This window comes from Chlorella variabilis (assembly GCF_000147415.1).
Source record: "Chlorella variabilis unplaced genomic scaffold CHLNCscaffold_5, whole genome shotgun sequence".
Lineage (NCBI taxonomy): Eukaryota > Viridiplantae > Chlorophyta > Trebouxiophyceae > Chlorellales > Chlorellaceae > Chlorella > Chlorella variabilis.
Window position 1 is genome coordinate 932,471 of NW_005435083.1, and position 17,297 is coordinate 949,767.

Consider the following 17,297-nt stretch of genomic DNA (forward strand, 5'->3'; position numbering starts at 1 on the left):
CACCCCTTGCTGGCGGCGCCCCATTTCTGTCAGAGCCGCGACTTTTTTAAGCCACACCCTACCTTCCAGCAGCCACACGCTACCTGACTGTCACATCCAGAGGCCAGCATGGGCAAGGAGGGCAAGCCCAAAGCTGGGCCGGGTAGCAAAGTGGTCACAGACAGCCGCTTTGCGGCCGTGCATCATGACCCGCGGTTCCAGAGGTTCCCCAAAGCCAAGGCAAAAGTGGAAATCGACGACCGCTTCGCTGGCGAGTGGTTGCCGCCGCTGCTGGCAGGCGCCACCGCGCCTGCCACTACCCCGTTGAAAATGCAGCTGCGTGCATGCAAGGCAATCACATCACACCCCAACACTTCTGCCCACAGGCATGTTCAAGGACGACGCCTTCCAGGTGCGCAGTACCGTGGACAAGCGCGGCCGCAAGGTGAAGGGCAGCAAGAAGAATGAGGACATGAGGAGGTACTACCGGCTGCAGGGTGAGGAGCAGCAGCGGCGGGCGCGCGACAAAGAGCGGGCAGCCGGCGGCGAGGGTGGTGATGAGCAGGTGGCAGCCGCTGTGGCAGACCAGAGGCAGCAGCACTCAGGCCGGCAGTCGCAGAAGCAGCAGGAGCGGAAGCAGCAGGGCAAGCAAGCTGCTGGCAGTCAGGCCAAGCTTCGAAGGCAGGTTGCTCCAGGCAATGACGCTGAAGCCAGTAGCAGCGAGGAGGAGATGGAGGACGGTGAGGCGCAAAAGGCTGCATTGCAGACAGCGGGGGCAGAGGCAGCGGGCAGGAGCAGCGGCTCCGAGTCAGAGCCTGCGAGCGATGCGGAGTTGGCCGATGAGGAGCAGGCAGCCCAGGAGCGGTGGGCGCGCATGAGGTGGGTGGGTGGGTGGGTTGCAGCAGCGCACAAAGTTGACCACAAATGACCCTACACTGCAAGCCGGCTCGCTGGGGCCGAGCCTGTTTGAGCGAGTACTGCTTTGGCGGATCGTGGTTCTTGTCTTGTCTGGGTGGTTGTGTAGGTCCCGCTTGCCATGAAGCCCATGGCACTCTTGAGCCATGGGGCCGTGCGGTGTAGGGGTCTGGCGGGCCCGGAGGCCAGCAGCGATGAGGAGGAGGAGTTGGCGGAGAGCAGCAGCGAATTCAGCGATGAAGAGGAGGATGGCGAGCAGGCAGACGGCTTCCAAGGGCGCCAGCAGCTGCCTGCTGGGATGGATGTTGATGAAGGGGAGGAGCCGCTAAATGAGGCGGATCTGGAGGAGTGGGGCGTGGGAGCGCTGGCTGCCAACCCTGAGGAGCCGGTGAGTCGTTGGGCGGCTGGCCCAGAGCAAACGTGCGGTGCAGGGAGGCAAGCCACAGTGTCTGGGCACTGGTGGCCTGCACTTGTGCTGCTGGCCGGGCCTTGCATGCACGTGCGTGTGGGCTTTGTCTCTGCCCCCCCAACCCCCCAAGCGCACACATGCACACCCTGCCTGCCCATCACGATCCACCCTTGGTTGATCACTGGATCCTCGTGCATGCAGATCCTGATGCAGCCAGATGCCACCCCACGCCTGGCGGCCGTGGATCTAGACTGGGAGCACGTTCGGGCGGTGGACATCCTGGCAGTGCTGCGCTCGTTTGTGCCGCAGGGCGGCGCCATCCGGCGAGTGGTGGTGCATCCATCAGGTGCGCTGCATGGTGGCAACATGGCCCGCAGTGGGGTCAGCAAGCTGCACAGGGCTTTGTGACACTCACTGGATACCACGACAGGGAAGCAATCCAGCGAGACATGGCCAGGGCTATGCTTCTACCTATGGTTTCCCGCGTGCCTCTGTCGACAAGCCGTGTAGCAGCAGTCGACCTGGCTGGACCAGAGCCTTGCCTGTGGTCTCCTTCTGCTGTTTGCAGACTATGGGCTGGAGCGCATGGCCCAGGAGGCGGTGATGGGGCCTCAGGGCATCTTCAAGCCTGTGGGAGACAGCCAGAAGCGCCGGCAGGTGGTGGGGGTTGAGGATGACGGCGAGAGCGAGGGAGGGGCAGGTCCCTCGAGCTCCGAGTCAGGTAGGGCAGGGCGCTGCCCGGGCCGCTCGGGTAGCGGTGCTGCTGCCGTGACCCTGCACCCCCATCCACCGCATGCGACCTTGCTGTGGTTGTTTAATCGCCGACCATGCTGCTGCCCGCAGATGAGGGTGGCCAGGTGGACCAGCGGCGGCTGCGCCTGTACGAGCGGTCCAAGCTGCGCTACTACTACGCAATCATCACCTGCGACTCGGCGGGTGAGTGCGCCTGGTGGGGGCGGCGCGGCATGCAACACTCCCGCGCGTGCATTGCCGGCCTGGTGTGATGATGCGCTGCTGACCTGCTGTGCTCCTCTGGGATGCTCCTTCCCCTGCCGCAGCCACTGCTAACCGGCTGTATGAGGAGTGCGATGGAATGGAGCTGATGAAGAGTGAGCAGGGCCCTCCACTCATGCTGCTTACCCTGCCTGCACATGGTGCCAGATGCAGCAGAAGACCCTGCCTGCCATGCTGCTGAGATGTGCGCCCGAGCCGCATCGCCGCCTGCCCATGCAGCTGCCTGCAAGTTTGACCTGCGGTTTGTGCCGGAGGAGCAGTCGTTTGAGGGGCGCCAGGTCCGGGACGAGGCCACCGATGTGCCGACAGGTAGGTGAATGGGTGGGTGGGTGCTGCTTCAGCTGTGGCCACCATGATCCTGCGCTGCTACAATTGCTTGACCACAGTGCTGCTGCTGCCATGCGGCTTGACCCCTGCACACTGAGGGGCCGCCCTGCCCCACACCCCACACCTCCGCCCCTGCGCTGTAGACTATGCGCCGCCCACTTTCCAGGCGCGCGCTCTGCAGCACACCAATGTGCAGCTGACATGGGACACTGGCGACGATGGGCGCAAGCGTGCGCTCACGCGGCGGGTGACAGCAGAGGAGTTGAAAGAAGACGATTTTAAGGTGCATTGGCGCTATGGGCTGGCAGGGGACTAGAGGGCGATGGATGTCGAGCTGTTGGGGGAACGAGGGAGCTGGTGGGGCCAAATTTGGCAGCCCTACTGGTGCCTTGCCCCTGCTTTACTAGCTACCCTGGGGCATGCGTGCCTCACTTGTGGGCCTTGCCTTGCGACGCAGGCCTACCTGGCCACTGACAGTGAGGCAGAGGATGGGGAGCACGGCGGCATCGAGGGGGAGGCGGATGAGGAGGACGAGGAAGCGATTCGAGAGCGATACCGCCGCCTGCTGCTGGGCGGCGGGGTGGATGCAGCACAGGAACGGCAGGGGAAGAGGGACTGGGGTGGTGGCAGTGGGGATGACGAGGGCAGCGAGGGCAGCAGTGGCAGCGACAGCGAGGGCCAGGATGCAGGCAGGACGCGCATCAACGATGACAAGGGTGGGTGCGCCTGCTGCTGCTGGTTCAGCGTGCAATTGCATGGATCAAACAGCATCCAGGGGCGCGCTGCCCACCTGCCTGCCTCCTGTGCCCCTGCCCACCCTCCTGCCTACCCTGGGTCGTCAGGCATGGAGATGGAGGTGACCTTCCTGCCTGGCCTGGAGAACCTGGGGAAGCGCGTGCTGGCACGAAAGCAGGAGGAGGAGGCGCGCAAGGGGGAGACGGTGTGGGATGCCTACATGCGGCGCAGGAGGTGAGGGGCGGTGCCGTGTTCCTCTTGTAGCTGCAGGCCTCACACTGCTTCTAGAGCCGAGGCCGCCGTGTTTGTTTGGCAACAAGCTGGTCCCTACCCCCGGACTCCCACCTGGCCACTGACCCTTGCTCACCATGTTGATGTTTTGTGCAGGGAGAAGCGGGCGGAGGCGAAGCGCAAGGGGCGGCGGCTGGGGTCTGACGAGTCGGACAGCGACTACGATGATGCGGCGGGGCGGGGCTCGGGTGGGTGGGGCGGGGTGTGCACGGGAGCTGGCGGGTGAGGTGGGCAGGCGGACCTGAAGCAGGGTGTGGCACCACCACGTGTTTGAATCCTGCCTGATGGAGCTTGGCTGCGGGCCGCCTGCTCCCAACATGGCACCACATGCCGTGCCTTCCGCCCCTCTGGGCGCCGTATGGTGCAGGGTCGGGGTCTGAGGAGGAGGCGGACGCTAGCGCCGAGGGCGACCCCTTCTTCCAGCCAAAGGATGATCCCTTTGATGATCCATTCTTCCAGGTGGGGTGGGTTCGTGCTGCGGCTGCGCGAGGTCTGGCGCAGCTGCCCCTCCCCAGTCATGCGGCAGGTGATGGTTGCGCTGAGTGCTGCCCATGTCTGCCGCCTGCAGGACGGCCCGGATGCTGATGCTGCCCAGGCGGCGGAGCTGGCTGCCGCCGGCAAGCGAGGCAAGCGGCAGGAGCAGCAGCAGCACCAGGAAAGGAAGGGGAAGAAGGGCAAGGGCAAGGGCAAGCAGGGTGAGGAGGATGGCGACCACAGCAAGTGGGCTGAGCTGGAGATGCTGCTGATGGATGACGCGTCCCTGCTGGCACCGGCGCGAGGCGGCGGCATGCTGGCGCCTGCTGGCAAGCAGCAGAATGAGCAGACGGCCGCGGCAGGCAGCGGCAAGCTCAGCAAGAAGGAGCGCATGCGGCTGAAGAAGGAGGCGAGGCGGCGGGAGCGGCAGGAGGGGTCAGATGATGAGGACGCGGCCGCAGGTGCGTGTTGATGTTTGTTCCAGCCTGCCTGCAGCCTCGCAGAGGCAATGCCACACCCCGACCGCCTCCTTATCTTTGAACACCACATACATGCCTTGCGATGCTGTAGGAGGCGGCGGTGCCTTCCGCGGCGTGGACCTGGCCGACCCGCGCTTTGCCGACCTGCTCACCTCCCACCACTTTGCGCTCGACCCAACAGACCCCCGCTTTAAGTGAGCGTAGCTTATTTGCAAAGCAGAAGTGGAGTGGCCGCCCCGCCCCTGCTGCTGCGCTCTGCACGCCCGTTCGCCCCGCCTAGCGCACACACCACGGCCTCTCCCTTCTTGCTTCCCAACCCGCAGAGACACTTCTGCCGGCGTGGCAACCGCGGTGGCAAAGCGGCGCAGTCAGGCATCGACCGCCAGTGGCAGCAAGCAGCAGAAGCACGGGCAGCAGCAGGCGGCTGCCGAGCCAGCAGCCGGCCAACTTAATGGCAGCAGCGTGACGGGCAAGGCTGACCTCAAGTTTCTGGTGGCTTCCCTCAAGCGCAAGACAGCACCCATCCAGGGCGGGGGCAGCAAGCCGGCGGCGGCAGCTTCCAGCAAGCCCAAGAAGAAGAAGAAGAAGGTTTGAGATGCTTCTTTTCTTGTGGAGAAAAAACAATATGTACCAGCTGAGCATTGTTGATGTACTCCCATTACCACTTACAGTGTTACACAGATCAGCAGTTAATTTCCTGATACTGAGGGATAAACAGGCAGAGCAGGGCATGCAAGCATGTAGCTTGACAAGAAGCTGGTCAATACTCCCAACTGGACTGGTATCGCAGCTAGCACTTGCTAATGCATCAGGGCTCCCTTACACGAATTTGAGCCCCACCTCCTCATCTTTGCTGTGCGGCGGCGCTGCACAGTGCAGCCGCTCCTGCTCCCGCTGCTGCTGCACCAGCTCCGCCATGCGCTCCTCCACCGCATCCCGCCACTGCAGCACGCAGCCATGCAAACACAGCAGTGGGACAGTAGGTGGAAGGAATAAACAGGCTCCTGTGACTCACCTCTGTTGGGCGATCCAACCTGCCCAGTCCCGTTAACACAAGGCAAATGTGCTTGCAGAAGTGGCGTCGAAACCTAAAGTCCAGGCAGCCGCACGAGTGCTTGTCGCCGTCCTTCAGTGTTACGGTGTAGTGGTTGCCTGTGGAGCCGAGCACTGCGAACCTGCAAGGGGAAGCACGGGGGCAGAAGAAGGGTACGTTTTCTGCAGAACAGTACTGTTGGATACAGCTAACTGCTTTGACAGCTTTGCCATGACGTTGCCTGCCCACGACTCTATCTACGACCCCAATGCTGTGTGCCGCCTAGTATCTGGTCCATTCTCACTTGGCCTCTGTTGCTGACAGCTCTGTGAGGCCGTCAAGGTGCAGATGCTTCATACGGGCAAGCAACCGGGCATGAGCATCTTTGCGCTCCTCCTGGCTCAGCTCCTGGAAGGGAACGGTGGGGGGTGTTAGTGAGGCGGGTGCATTGGATTACGATCCCTCCAAAGAGAGCATGCAACTGGTGCAAGCACACACCCTGGTTGTAGCACGCCTCCTCACCTCCAGCGCCGCATCATAGGGCCTCGGTGCCGCAGCGCCCGCCCTTGGCTTGCCGGTGCAGCTCTGCAGGTGCTGCCTGTGCCCACGCTCCATCACGCGGCCACAGCGAGGGCACTTCCCCTCCACAACAAACTCCCCCAGCTCCCGATCGAACTTCTCTGACGCTGCAGGGCAGGGGGCATGTGCCAGGTCAGAGGGGATGTGCCGGGGCAGGGTCATGGGTCCAGGCATCCCAGCTTACCGCTCTCCTCCTTGGTTTTAGGGTGCTCCTGTGCCTCCTGTAGGCGTGTCGATCGCCGACTTGGGTGCTCCTCTGCGCCCGCCTCCCGCTTCACCCGCAGCTTGGCTGCATCCTCCTTCCTGGCCTTCTTCTTCTTGGCCCCTTTGCCGCTACCGCCCTCCAGCTCCGCTCGCAGGCTTGGTATTCCCAGCGCCAGGAGTCGCTCACGATTGCGCTGGATGCTGAAATGCAGAGATCCAATCACACAGGCAGCCATGGAGTTGCGGTTGAACCGCCGCCTGGGCGGGAGCGGCAGACCGATGCCCAAACCCTACTGGCGCATCGTCCTGCTGCCATTTACGCCTTCACACAGGCCTGGTGGCTGGCCACACTCACATCGCCGCCCGCGCCAGCTCCAGCTCTGTCAAGTTTTGCCCATCACTTGTCGCGTTGTTCTCCGCCGTCTGCGCCTCCAAGGCGCGCTTTGAGCCCTTCGACTTGCCCATCTGTCGCTGTGCAATAAAAATGGCAAAGAGCGAAGGTTTTCATCGTCACTGCGCGCCGTGGCGGCAGTACGGTGTGCGGTGTGCGCGCGCGGTCAAGGCCCCTCGCTTATATCATACTGTAGCTCAGCTAGCTTGCTTGATTGTGAACTATAGTTACGGAGTGGCATGCAAATGCAGGGGCACTGGCAAAGACATGGAGGAGGGGCTGTGACAGCTGCGCATGACAGGTGGGTCACGAGCCGGTGCCAGTGCGCGGAGGCTGTCCCATGGCTTGCTGCTGCTGCTGCAACCGGTGCTGCAGCGCCTGCTGCGCCGCGGCCTGCTGCTGAAGCGAAATGGCCGATGGTGCTGCCGGTGCTCCCGCCGCCCCACCCGTCGCTGCGCTGGCCGCCTGCTGCTGTGCAGCCAGAGCCGCCGCTGCGGCCTGCTGCTGCACGGCTGCTGCTGCCAGCGCCGCCGCCTGCTGGTGCTGTGAGGTGAGCACCGCATGCTGCTGCTCTGCCAGGGCTGCCGCCTGCTGCGCCACCGCGTGCTGCTGCTTCCTAGCAAGGTGATTCATCACGCAATCATCCACCCACCGCTCACGGAACACATCGCCTGGCAAGGGCAGGGGGCGGCGGCAGGTGCACCAACTGTGAGGGAGATGGTGCCCGGCGCAATGCTTGGCCCGACGCCGCAGCACACCCACCTGTGGCCATCAGCTCGTAAGCCTCGCCCTCCTTGCTGGCAGCCAGCCGCAGCTCGCGCCCCTGCTCGAGGGGAAAGGATCGTGCATGCGTGCAGCAAGGTTGACACAAGCAACACGGCTCTGTCACCACCACCGCAGCAGCGTCTTTGAGCAAATTCAGTCAAACATCCAGCCCCGCCCCATGCCCCCGCCCGCTCACACCGCCCACCTGCGCCGCCACCAGCGCCTGCACAAAGTCGGCGGGGTTCTGCGCAAAGGCCAGCAGGTAGGTGCGGCGGCGGCGGTGCTCCGCCAGCCGCGTCAGCACGCCGTCGAGCGCCAGGTCCAGCCCCTCCACCTCCCGCCCCGCGCCCGCCTTGAGAGCATACGGCGGCAGCTCCGTGCTGCGGCCAATGGGTGGGAGGTGGGGACGGCAGGGCCAGTGCGACATGAGCCCAGCACTCGGGGGAGAAAGCGCTCGGCCTTGCCAGCACAGCATGGAAACAGGAAGCGAGGCATGGCTTGTGCAACTGAATCAGTCTGCTGGTCCCCAGTGCAGCCGTTCTCCATCCCATCCACACCTGTCCCAACACCCACATCCACACACCTGAGCGGCACCTCCACCTCGAAATCATAGCAGTCTGGGTGCGGTGCTGCTGAGCCGTCGGGCCTGTGGGCACGCAGGTGGAGGTGGCAAGCAGGTAATGGATGGACCAGAATGTTAGTTGCATGTCGCAGGCACAGGCCTTGGTTAGGGGTGGACACGCACTTGATGGTGTACTGCAGCTTGACGGGCTCTGGCAGCGTGAGGTGCTGCTTCAGCGCCTCTGCCATCTTGCCCAGCTCCACGCTGTCGGTGCCAAAGAGCGGGCGCAGCCGCTCGTCGCACCGCACGCACACAGAGCCCTTGTCGCTGGGCTGCGGCAGGCATGGTGGGTGGGGGAGGGGGGGGGCAGTGGCGGGCTGGCAGCCAGGTGCAGCACAGCTCGCTGCTACTCCCCCACCCACCCACTCCCAGCCAACACGCAGCGCCCCCACAGTAGACATGCACCAACCAGCCCCGCCACCCCTCCCCTGCTCCCCTGACACACACACACACACACACGCGCGCGCGCGCACCTCGTACAGCTGCTTGGCCTTGATGTACCCCCAAAGCATCTGCATGACAAAGGGCATGCTGTGCAGGCCGCGCAGCGCCAGCGCCCCCGCCAGCGCGCTGCTCAGCCGGTACTGCACCGGCTGGTGGTCCAGCTCCAGGGTGATGGTGGCCTCGCAGGGGCGGCTGCCCAGGCGTCGCAGCTGGATGGAGTCGCGCTGCTCGCGGTCGTGCAGCGCCTTGTCCCACACCAGCCGCCCCGACTCCCCTGGGTACAGCCCAGGGTCCAGCTGCACCGCCAGCCGCCGCACGTAGTGAGTGAAGGCGTGCTTGTGGTGGTGCCCATGCCCGCCCTCCTCTGCAGCCGGGATGGGGGGGGGGGGGGGGGGGACCCGGCAGCGGCGGGGAGAGCCCTTTGAGCACATCTGCACCATGTCCAAGCACAGGCGCAGGCGGCAGGCTAGTGGCGCTAGTGGCGGTGCCAGCAGCCCCGCAAACTGTCCCGCTGGTTTGCCTCCCTCTGAGCTCGCGCCTGCTGCTCACAGGACTCTGCCCGGCCATCCACACCCCGCGCACCTGCCGCCGCATCCGCCGCCTTGTCCTTGCCGATCAGGCGCCCCGAGATGGTGAGCACCCAGGAGGGCGCCTCTGCCGCATCGGCCGCGTTCTGCTGGTGCAGATGCTCCGAGCGGATGTAGACGCGCAGCTTGCGGCGCGCCGAGCCGGCGGCCTGTGCAGTGCCGGGCGGGCCTGCAGTGGTGGCCGGACACGGGGCAGATAGGCACAGGAGCGCAGGCAATGCGTGTGCTCGTGGGGGCCAGGCGGCATGCCGGCAGCGCCACGCTGCCCTTGAGCCAATGTCTGGGACCAAGGCGCCCTCACCCCTGCGAAACGAGGCGTACATCTCCTGCAGCTCGTGCTTCTTGCGGCTGATCAGCATGTCGACCCGCCGCTCTGCGTCCTGCAGCTGCGTGAACAGCGGCGAGTCGGGGATGAGCAGGTCGCCGCGGTCGGGCAGGCGCTGGTCCATCGCCTTGCGCTTGCGCCCCGGCCCAGACTTCTTGGCCGGCACAGCCTCCACGGCGCGCACGACGCCTGCCGCTGCAGGGCCCGCCACCGCCGCCGCGCTCTTCATAGCGCCGTGGGCGCTTTTGGAAGCGGTGGGGGCGCCCGGGCGGCCCGCCGCCTGCGCCGCCACCATGGCTCGCGCCTGCTGGGCCATCATCGCTTGCTGCAGCGTGGCAGTGATTCACGGGACCAGTGAGCAGGGGTTGCCGGGTGGCAACAGAGCCTGGGCCGCCCATTCGCACCTGCTGGGCAGCAAACTGGGCGGCCAGGGCGGGGTTGGCCGCCATCGCAGCCTGCATCTGCTGCATTTGCTGCATCTGTTGGGCCGCCTGCTGGGCTGCAAGCTGCTGGGCGGGGGTGGGCGTGGGCCCGCCTGAGCGGGGCTGCGGCATGCTTCCGGGGGCTCCTGGGAACTGCATGGAGGCTGTGCTGAAGCCCTGGCCCCAGCCGCCCGGCAGGTATGCAAGAGGGCGCCCCCCGACTTGAACAAGCTAGGGTCCCTGCTAGCTACGCATCGAGCAATGAGCGGCTGCCGTAGTTTCTTGAAAGCATAGGGCATAAGCAAAAAAGCAACGCTGACCTGGCCAGTCCGCACTCGCGGTGCTCCCTCTATTCTTGACCTTTGATTAATTGCAGCCACCATCTGATTAGTATCCCCTGTTTTTTGCCCCCGGAGCGAACCCATGTTTGTGTGAAGCCCATGTTTGGGTGGCGCCGTGCTGCTTGTGTCCAGGGAAACCAGCTGCAAGTAGCTGGCTTCCCACAAGCTGTGCGGCATCTGTTCTTTGCCAGCGCCGAGGCACCCCGTGAGCCGCAGGTGCCGCCCCGCCCCGCTCGACGTCACTACGAGGGCTCAGAATGGGTTGATGAGTACAGGTGACCGCGGTTCCATCTGATCGGGGCGTATCCAAGTCCACAGCTGGTGCATCTGGTCAGTCAAGCTTGCGACGCCCACTGCTGCTCAACACGACATGTTTCCGCTTGCACTTCTGCAGCTGGCTGGAGCGGGGTGGGTCCAAGGTGCAGCATGTTCTGCAGCAGCAGCGGCAATATGCAGAGGGCTGGCTACAGCGCTGCGGCCCCCTGGCCAGCACCCTTCATGCGGAAATGCTGCAGCTGGTGCCCAGTTCCCAGGTGCGGGCCGCCGAGTTGCATGCAGCTGGGAGCAGGCTGCACTATAGGTGTACTCTCATGCATCCCCATTGCCCACCTGCAGGTCAGTGCGCCAGAACGGCTAGGGGCCTATGAGTACTACGTGCAGCAAATGCCGGGCCGGCCGCATCCCTGCTACATGCGCCGTGTGGCCCACGTGGCAGCACCCCGCAGCCTTTCTTTTAGCAGCACCAGCAACAGCAGGTTCAGCGGCGGCGCCCCAGGCGGCGAGGTGGTGCTGGATGTGAATGACCTGGCGGCGGTGCACGGCGAGTACGTGCAAGTGGGGCAGGTGAAACTGACTCGCTGTGGCCGCCACGTGGCCTTCACCCTGGATGCGGGGGACGGGTCAGAGGCGTTCGGGGCGTTCACCCGAGACCTGCGCACCGGGGCGCTGCGCCACCTGGCCACCGTGGGCAGCGTGGTCAGCCTGGAATGGGCTGCCGACGGGCGCACGCTGCTGTGCACACAGCCCAATGGGCTGGGGCGGCCGTGGCGGGTGCTGGGAGCCGATGCAGCGGCAGCAGCGGCTGGCGACGGCGCTGCCAGCTGGCCGCTGTTTGAGGAGGAGGATGAGCGATTCTTTGTGGAGCTGGGGCGCACCAAGGACTGGAGGTGGGGGCGGCCGCTGGGCGGGGGCGGCCTCGCACCCGCCCTGGTCTCCGCTTCGTGCACCTGGTGCTTTGCGTCGGCTCCCAGCGCTGCCTACCGCCTGATGTGCTGCTGCGCTGCTGCCGCCCCCGCAGCTTCCTCACCATCAACTGCAACTCCAAGGCCTCCTCGGAGGTGCATCTGCTGCCCGCTGACCTGCGCGGCAGTGGTACAGCGGTGGCTGTTGGTCCACGCCTGGTGCAGCAGCGCACCCCCGGGCTGGAATACTTTGTGGAGCACAGCTGCGGCCAGCTGTACATCCTCAGCAATGCGCGCGGGGAAACAAATTATGCTGTGTTTAGGTACGTGGCGGGGGGCTGAGGTGTCTGTGGCACATCTTTAGCCGCCGGGCGCCGGTCACATGCACCTTTGGTAGGGCTGTCCCACCCAGGACCCAACCCTTCCCTCCTGCCCTTTCTGGTTACGTCCAGGGTGCCCACCTCCGTACCAGACCTGGGGCAAGTGCACTGGCAGCGGGTGGTTGGGGAGCGGGAGGCGGGGGGTGCCATGGAGGACATGGACATGCTGGAGGGCTGGCTGGTGCTGTACCTGCGGCGCCATGGCAGGCAGCAGGTGGCTGCTCTTCCCCTTGGGCATGGCCTACCTCTGGTTGCACAGTCTATCTCGGAGACCACAACGGCAGCAGCAGCGGCAGAGGAAGACCCGGCGGCATCTGCGGGTGCAGCAGCGGGTGCAGCAGCAGCGACAGTGTCAGCGCTAGCGCAAGCGCCAGCCGAGGTGCTGCGGGTGGCTCCGCTCCCCGACTGGGCGCTGTCGGTGGTGGCGGGAGCCAATGCAGACTACTACTCCAGTCACATCCGCCTCCTGCTCTCGTCCCCGGTGCACCCAGAAGCAGCATTTGACTGGCATCTAGGCAGAGAGCAGCTGGCTGAATGGCGAGGGTTGGCACCTCTGGGTGGGCAGCACCGGCAGCAGCAGCAAGAGCGGCAGCAGGAGCAGCCACCGGGGCAGCAGCACTGCGACACAGCAGCGACAATGCCGCTCAGTCAGCAGCAGTCATTGTCACCGCCTGGGTACAAATGGCAGCAGCTGTGGGCCACCTCCCCAGACGGCACGCAGGTGCCTCTGACGGTGGCGCATGCGGCGGCCCTGGCCCCCCCTGCTCCTTGTCCCTGCCTGCTAGTAGTCTATGGCGCCTATGGCCACTGCCTGCCCGCAGACTACCTGCCGGAGCGCATCCCGCTGCTGCACCGCGGCTGGGTGCTGGCTCTGGCGCACGTGCGGGGCGGCGGCGAGCTGGGGCGGCGGTGGCATGCAGCGGGGCGGGGCGGCGCCAAGGCCACCAGCGTGGACGACCTGGAAGCCTGTCTAGACCATCTGGTGTCAGCAGGTGGGTGGGCGCGAGGTGTGGCGATCCCCACCATCATGGGCAGTTGTGGCTTGCGGCCGGAAGCTGGCTTGCCTGCGTCCATGTTCAGCATCAGGAGCCTGCTGAACCCCATGGCCCATCACATGTGTCCCATTCTGAACCATTTGCCACGCCGCAGGCTACACCGCTCCCGGGATGGTGGCGCTGGAGGCGCACAGCGCAGGCGGGCTGGCGGCGGGGGCGCTGCTCAACCGGCGACCCAATGCCCTCGGTGCCGCTCTGCTTGAAGCCCCCTTCGTGGATGTCCTGTCGGCCATGTGCCAGCCAGACCTGCCGCTGACTCGGCATGAGTACGAGGAATTTGGGGATCCTGGAGACCCACACCAGTTCAACCAGGTGGGCGGATGCCTTCGGTAGATGCTGTTGCCGCTTCTGTCACCATCTGGCGCTTCCATTACGCTGCTGGGGCACCCCGTCCTGCCCGCAGATCCGCGCACTGTGCCCCTACCAGACCGTGCGTCAGGCCGCCTATCCTCCAGTGCTGCTCACCTGCTCTCAGCAGGACATGCGGGTGCCATACTGGGGACCCCTGAAGTTTGCGGCCCGGCTGCAGGCGGCGGCTCGGGAGGGGCAGGCCGGCAGAGTGCAGGGCGGCCCCATCTTGCTGCTGCCAGACGGGCAGGCCGGACATTTCGTGCACGAGCGGGACCTGTTTCAAACCAAGGCCCAGCAGTATGCCTTCCTCGTCACCGCGATTGAGGGCCGTCTGTAAGCTATCAACTTGCGACCAGCCTGCAGCCTGGACATACTGTTGCAGGGAGTTTATTAAATTGTTGGATGCGGGGACAACAGACACCCCTTCCCCCTTAAAATGGCAGGTTATCTTGATGTGGGCCCTTCTGCGGATCGATGCGCTGTTGGGCTGCATTAGACACCGCTGCCTCTCCTGGCGGCTTGGCCTCCTGGTGGTGCTCCGGCATCGCCGCCTTGTGGAACTCGGCCTGCACCATCAAGGCGCCAGAACCCGCGAAACACAACATGTTGACTGTCGCACGGGTTCATGTGGCCATCAGCCCTGGCTCGTGCTTTAGTAGTGGCCTCGAGAGGCAAGCAGCTCACCTGTGGGCATGTGCTGGCGGCAGCTCCGCACAGTCCACACCAGGGTGGTGTATGTTTCCGTCACGTCTGGGTGCAGAACCTCCCCCAGCTCCCGCTCCGTCACGGTCGGCCCATGGAGCTCAGGGAGCGGCGGGTGCTGCACAGCCAGCGGCCGCACCGCCCGCGGGCTGCCCGGCACATGCGCCTCGGTGGGCGCTGGCATCTGTGTGGCAGGGGGCTCGGTGCCAGCGGCACCGCTGCCCACCGCACCCTGCCGGGTGTGAGGGTGAAGGAGGGAGTCGAGGAGTGCAGCTGCCCCTGGCTTGGGGTGCACCTGATGCAGCTCTGGCTCATCCTTGGAGCCCATGGCAGCGTTTAGCAGACGAGTACGGGGTGTCCAAGGTGTTAGGTGGCTACACTAAGGTCGTCCTTTCCTGTTTGAAGTCCCCTTATGGGCTACCTATTGTAGCTACCTCTTCTCATGTTGATCCCTCGTGCCAGCCTTTAATCCTGCACACACACACGGCAACAGGCACGAGGCAGAGAGGCACACCATGTACAACACCTTTGCTCGAAAGAAGGCCAAGCTGGAGCCTCCTGCAGAGGCACAGGCAAGCATCGTGGTGGGCAATTGAGCTAGCAGCCCAGGCCAGGCAGGGCAGGCCTCAGTGCATTCAGCCTTTGCGTGTGCAGGAGAACAAGGCCGGCTCCATACTCCAGTTCCTGAAGCCACTAGGGACGGGAAACAGCAAGGGCCCAAAGGCGCTGGCCGCTTCGGCGGCGAAGGAAGGGGCGGCGGCGGCAAAGCCCTTGCAGCCGCTGCGCCCGCTGCTGCCCACCGGCCGCAAGCCTGACGCTGCTGTTGGCAGCAAACCCGCTGGCAGCAAGCTCAAGAGACGCTTTGATTCTCAAGGCTTTGATTTTGGGGCAGATGCCATTGGCGACACCAGCCGCAAGGAAGCGGACCCCAAACCCCGCCGCCAGCAGCAGCAGCCCTGCCAGCACGTCCAGTTAGCAACAAAGCCCAAGGCTCCATCTGCCGTCCTGCAGCGATTGGTGGTCCGGGCAGCCAACAAAGCCCAAGGCGGTCAGAGCGACAGCAGCGATGGCATAGAGGACAGTGACAGCGAGGATGCAGCGGGTGCCTCGGCGCACGGGTGGGGCAAGGAGCAGAAAGGCCACCAGCAGCAGCCACGCAATCTGAAGCAGCAGGTCGTGGACTGGGAGGACGAGGAGCCTGAAGAGGAGGGGAAAAGCGGGGCTGCTGCTGGGGATGCAAGAGCAACAGCCACGGATGACCAGGAATGCTGGAAGCGTGCGGCAGAAGATGAGCCAGATTGGGAGGAGGCAGATGGCCAGGAGTCGGAGGATGCTTCCGAGGAGGACGAAGATAGCAAGAAGAACAGGCACCAGCAGCACCAGCGCGGCCGCAAGCGGGCGGCAACGGCTGAGAGCGCCAGCGACTGGGCACCCGAGTCGGCCGACAGCGACAGCGATTCAGAAGACACGGGCAGCTTGCCAGGTGAAGCGCGGCAGCAGGCACGCGACCGCGTCAAGCGAGGGGTCAGGCCAGCAAAGCCGGCAATAACGGCGGCAGTTCATGCTGTCACCAGGGTGGCACTCGCTTCGACCTTTGGCAGTGGTGTGCGCAAGCAGACTGGCGTGGCAGCCGGAGGGGCTGCTGCGACTGGAGGAGAAATGGTGAAGCAGGAAGTGGAGGAGGCACTGCTAGCAGCAGTCGCCGCCACCGCCGAGGCCAAGGCTGCTCGCGGCAAAAAGCGCAAGGGGCCAGCGGCCGCAGAGCTGCCGCTGATGCTGCCTGCAGGCAAGCCTGCTGTCGGCTTGGCTGGCAGCCTGCCAGCAGCCGGCTGGGTGGCCTCCTACTGCCATGGCAGCCTAGCATTCAGCGCCAGTGACCCCATACGAATGTACCGCTTCCCCGCTCCTCACCCTGCCTCCCCTGCATGCAGCCCTGGTCACACACCGCGAGCCTGCCCAGCTGCTGTGCGAGGTGCCGGGCCACCTGCTCAACCTGGAGGGCGACTCGGGTGGGTGGGTGGGCGGGCGCATCAGGTCAGCACCATACGACAGCCAAGGTCAGTCCATGCTGTGGTCCTGTGCTGGCTCTTACCTCTGACCGGCCAGCTCTGCCCGTCAGTGTCGGTGCAGGCACCATCGGGCGTGTGGCGGTGGAGCGGGGCAGTGGGAAGGAGGCGGCGCTGCAGCTGGATCTGATGGGTGAGCTACTGCCTCTGCCTACTGCACCCGCCCGGGCCTCGTCCATGACATTGGTTTCACAACTTCTGTATATACAACATACCTGCACGCGTGGCCTGCATGCCTGCTTCCCGCAGGCATCGTGTATCAGGCTGAGCTGGTGCCGCTGGCGGCCACGGCGGCGGTGGTGCGCATGAAGCCCTCTGGCGACAGCCTGGTGAGCCGGTCTGCGCCCCAATGGCCGGCTCGAGGTGCCTGCCAAGGGTGGGCGAGCAGAGGCATAGACCGTGTGGGTGCATGCACCTGCAGGTGTGCGAGCAGCTCTACCCCATGCTGCTGCGCTGCCAGCCCGCCAACGATTTTGTGGCGGACAACGAAGAGCTGTTCAGGTGGGTTTGGGGCGAGAGGCGCCGGCAGCCGCTCATGGACCGGCAAACCGATTGAGACAGCAGGCCTGCCTGCTAGCATTGCTGCTCAAAGTGCTCCCCAACACTGGCCGGGTGCCGCAGGGACCTGGAGGCGTATGACAGCGACAGATACTGCGCCGACTCAGAGGGGGAGAAGGGTGGCGGCAGGGCCGCCGGCAAGGGCAAGGCACCAGGCAAGGGCAAGGGCGGCGGCAAGGGCAGGGGCAAGGCCACGGGCGGGAGCAAGAAAGCAGGACCGCGCAAGACCAAGGGGCGCGGCGCACACAAGAAGGCGGCGCCCCGCAAGGCCAAGGCCGCACCCACTTCTGAGCCTCTGGGCGGGAAGGCACGGGGCACAGGGGCAGCCAGGAAGGCCAGGGCAGTGGCGTTGGCAGCCCCACCGCAGCAAGCCGCCAGCGACTCGTATTTTGTTTGACAGCACCCCTGCGGGGCTTTGCACCAGCAAAGCGTTAAACAGAAGCGCGGCTGCCACTGGTGCAGTGCAGAGACGTCAAGTTTGTACAGGGGGGCGGTGTAGGTGCCAACAAACTGTTAGAATCTGAAGGGGAGATACAGGGAGGAACGTGCAGAAGAAGGGAGCAGAAGGAGCAAGCAAGGAAACAATAAACAGAGAGAGGAGGGTGCAGGGAAAGAGTAGCACAAGCAACAAAGCATGCTAAAGGAGGGGACGGGCCCCTGCAAGAAGA

The 17,297-nt window shown here is 64.9% G+C and overlaps 5 protein-coding genes across 5 annotated transcripts; 3 read left to right on the forward strand and 2 right to left on the reverse strand.

The window, feature by feature from the left end:
* Positions 1-367: 367 nt before the first annotated feature.
* Positions 368-5,217, forward strand: CHLNCDRAFT_57252 (hypothetical protein; the record flags this gene model as incomplete). Its single annotated transcript, XM_005849500.1, has 15 exons — positions 368-858; positions 1,060-1,282; positions 1,505-1,649; positions 1,872-2,024; positions 2,147-2,239; positions 2,362-2,412; positions 2,537-2,626; positions 2,788-2,927; positions 3,102-3,360; positions 3,487-3,613; positions 3,767-3,858; positions 4,038-4,129; positions 4,239-4,605; positions 4,715-4,817; positions 4,947-5,217. The coding sequence occupies 15 exons, from the start codon at positions 368-370 to the stop codon at positions 5,215-5,217; spliced, it is 2,697 nt and encodes an 898-aa protein (XP_005849562.1).
* A 60-nt stretch (positions 5,218-5,277) lies between these two features.
* On the reverse strand, positions 5,278-6,904 carry CHLNCDRAFT_57253 (expressed protein; the record flags this gene model as incomplete). Its single annotated transcript, XM_005849763.1, has 6 exons — positions 5,278-5,565; positions 5,639-5,798; positions 5,961-6,064; positions 6,179-6,342; positions 6,420-6,640; positions 6,795-6,904. 6 exons carry the CDS (start codon positions 6,902-6,904, stop codon positions 5,443-5,445), a joined length of 882 nt encoding a protein of 293 aa, XP_005849825.1. The 3' UTR covers positions 5,278-5,442.
* Positions 6,905-7,042: 138 nt separating this feature from the next.
* CHLNCDRAFT_57254 (hypothetical protein) lies at positions 7,043-10,022 on the reverse strand (the record flags this gene model as incomplete). Its single annotated transcript, XM_005849764.1, has 9 exons — positions 7,043-7,501; positions 7,593-7,653; positions 7,801-7,975; positions 8,179-8,241; positions 8,341-8,489; positions 8,691-9,025; positions 9,244-9,417; positions 9,550-9,898; positions 9,978-10,022. The coding sequence occupies 9 exons, from the start codon at positions 10,020-10,022 to the stop codon at positions 7,137-7,139; spliced, it is 1,716 nt and encodes a 571-aa protein (XP_005849826.1). The 3' UTR covers positions 7,043-7,136.
* An 820-nt stretch (positions 10,023-10,842) lies between these two features.
* On the forward strand, positions 10,843-13,640 carry CHLNCDRAFT_51004 (hypothetical protein; the record flags this gene model as incomplete). Its single annotated transcript, XM_005849501.1, has 6 exons — positions 10,843-10,869; positions 10,952-11,502; positions 11,634-11,840; positions 11,970-12,889; positions 13,047-13,264; positions 13,356-13,640. The coding sequence occupies 6 exons, from the start codon at positions 10,843-10,845 to the stop codon at positions 13,638-13,640; spliced, it is 2,208 nt and encodes a 735-aa protein (XP_005849563.1).
* An 880-nt stretch (positions 13,641-14,520) lies between these two features.
* Positions 14,521-17,026, forward strand: CHLNCDRAFT_142962 (hypothetical protein; the record flags this gene model as incomplete). The annotated part of the gene is made up of 7 exons (XM_005849502.1): positions 14,521-14,589; positions 14,660-15,878; positions 15,937-16,014; positions 16,136-16,204; positions 16,321-16,400; positions 16,493-16,572; positions 16,693-17,026. The coding sequence occupies 7 exons, from the start codon at positions 14,521-14,523 to the stop codon at positions 17,024-17,026; spliced, it is 1,929 nt and encodes a 642-aa protein (XP_005849564.1).
* Between the last annotated feature and the right edge of the window lie 271 nt (positions 17,027-17,297).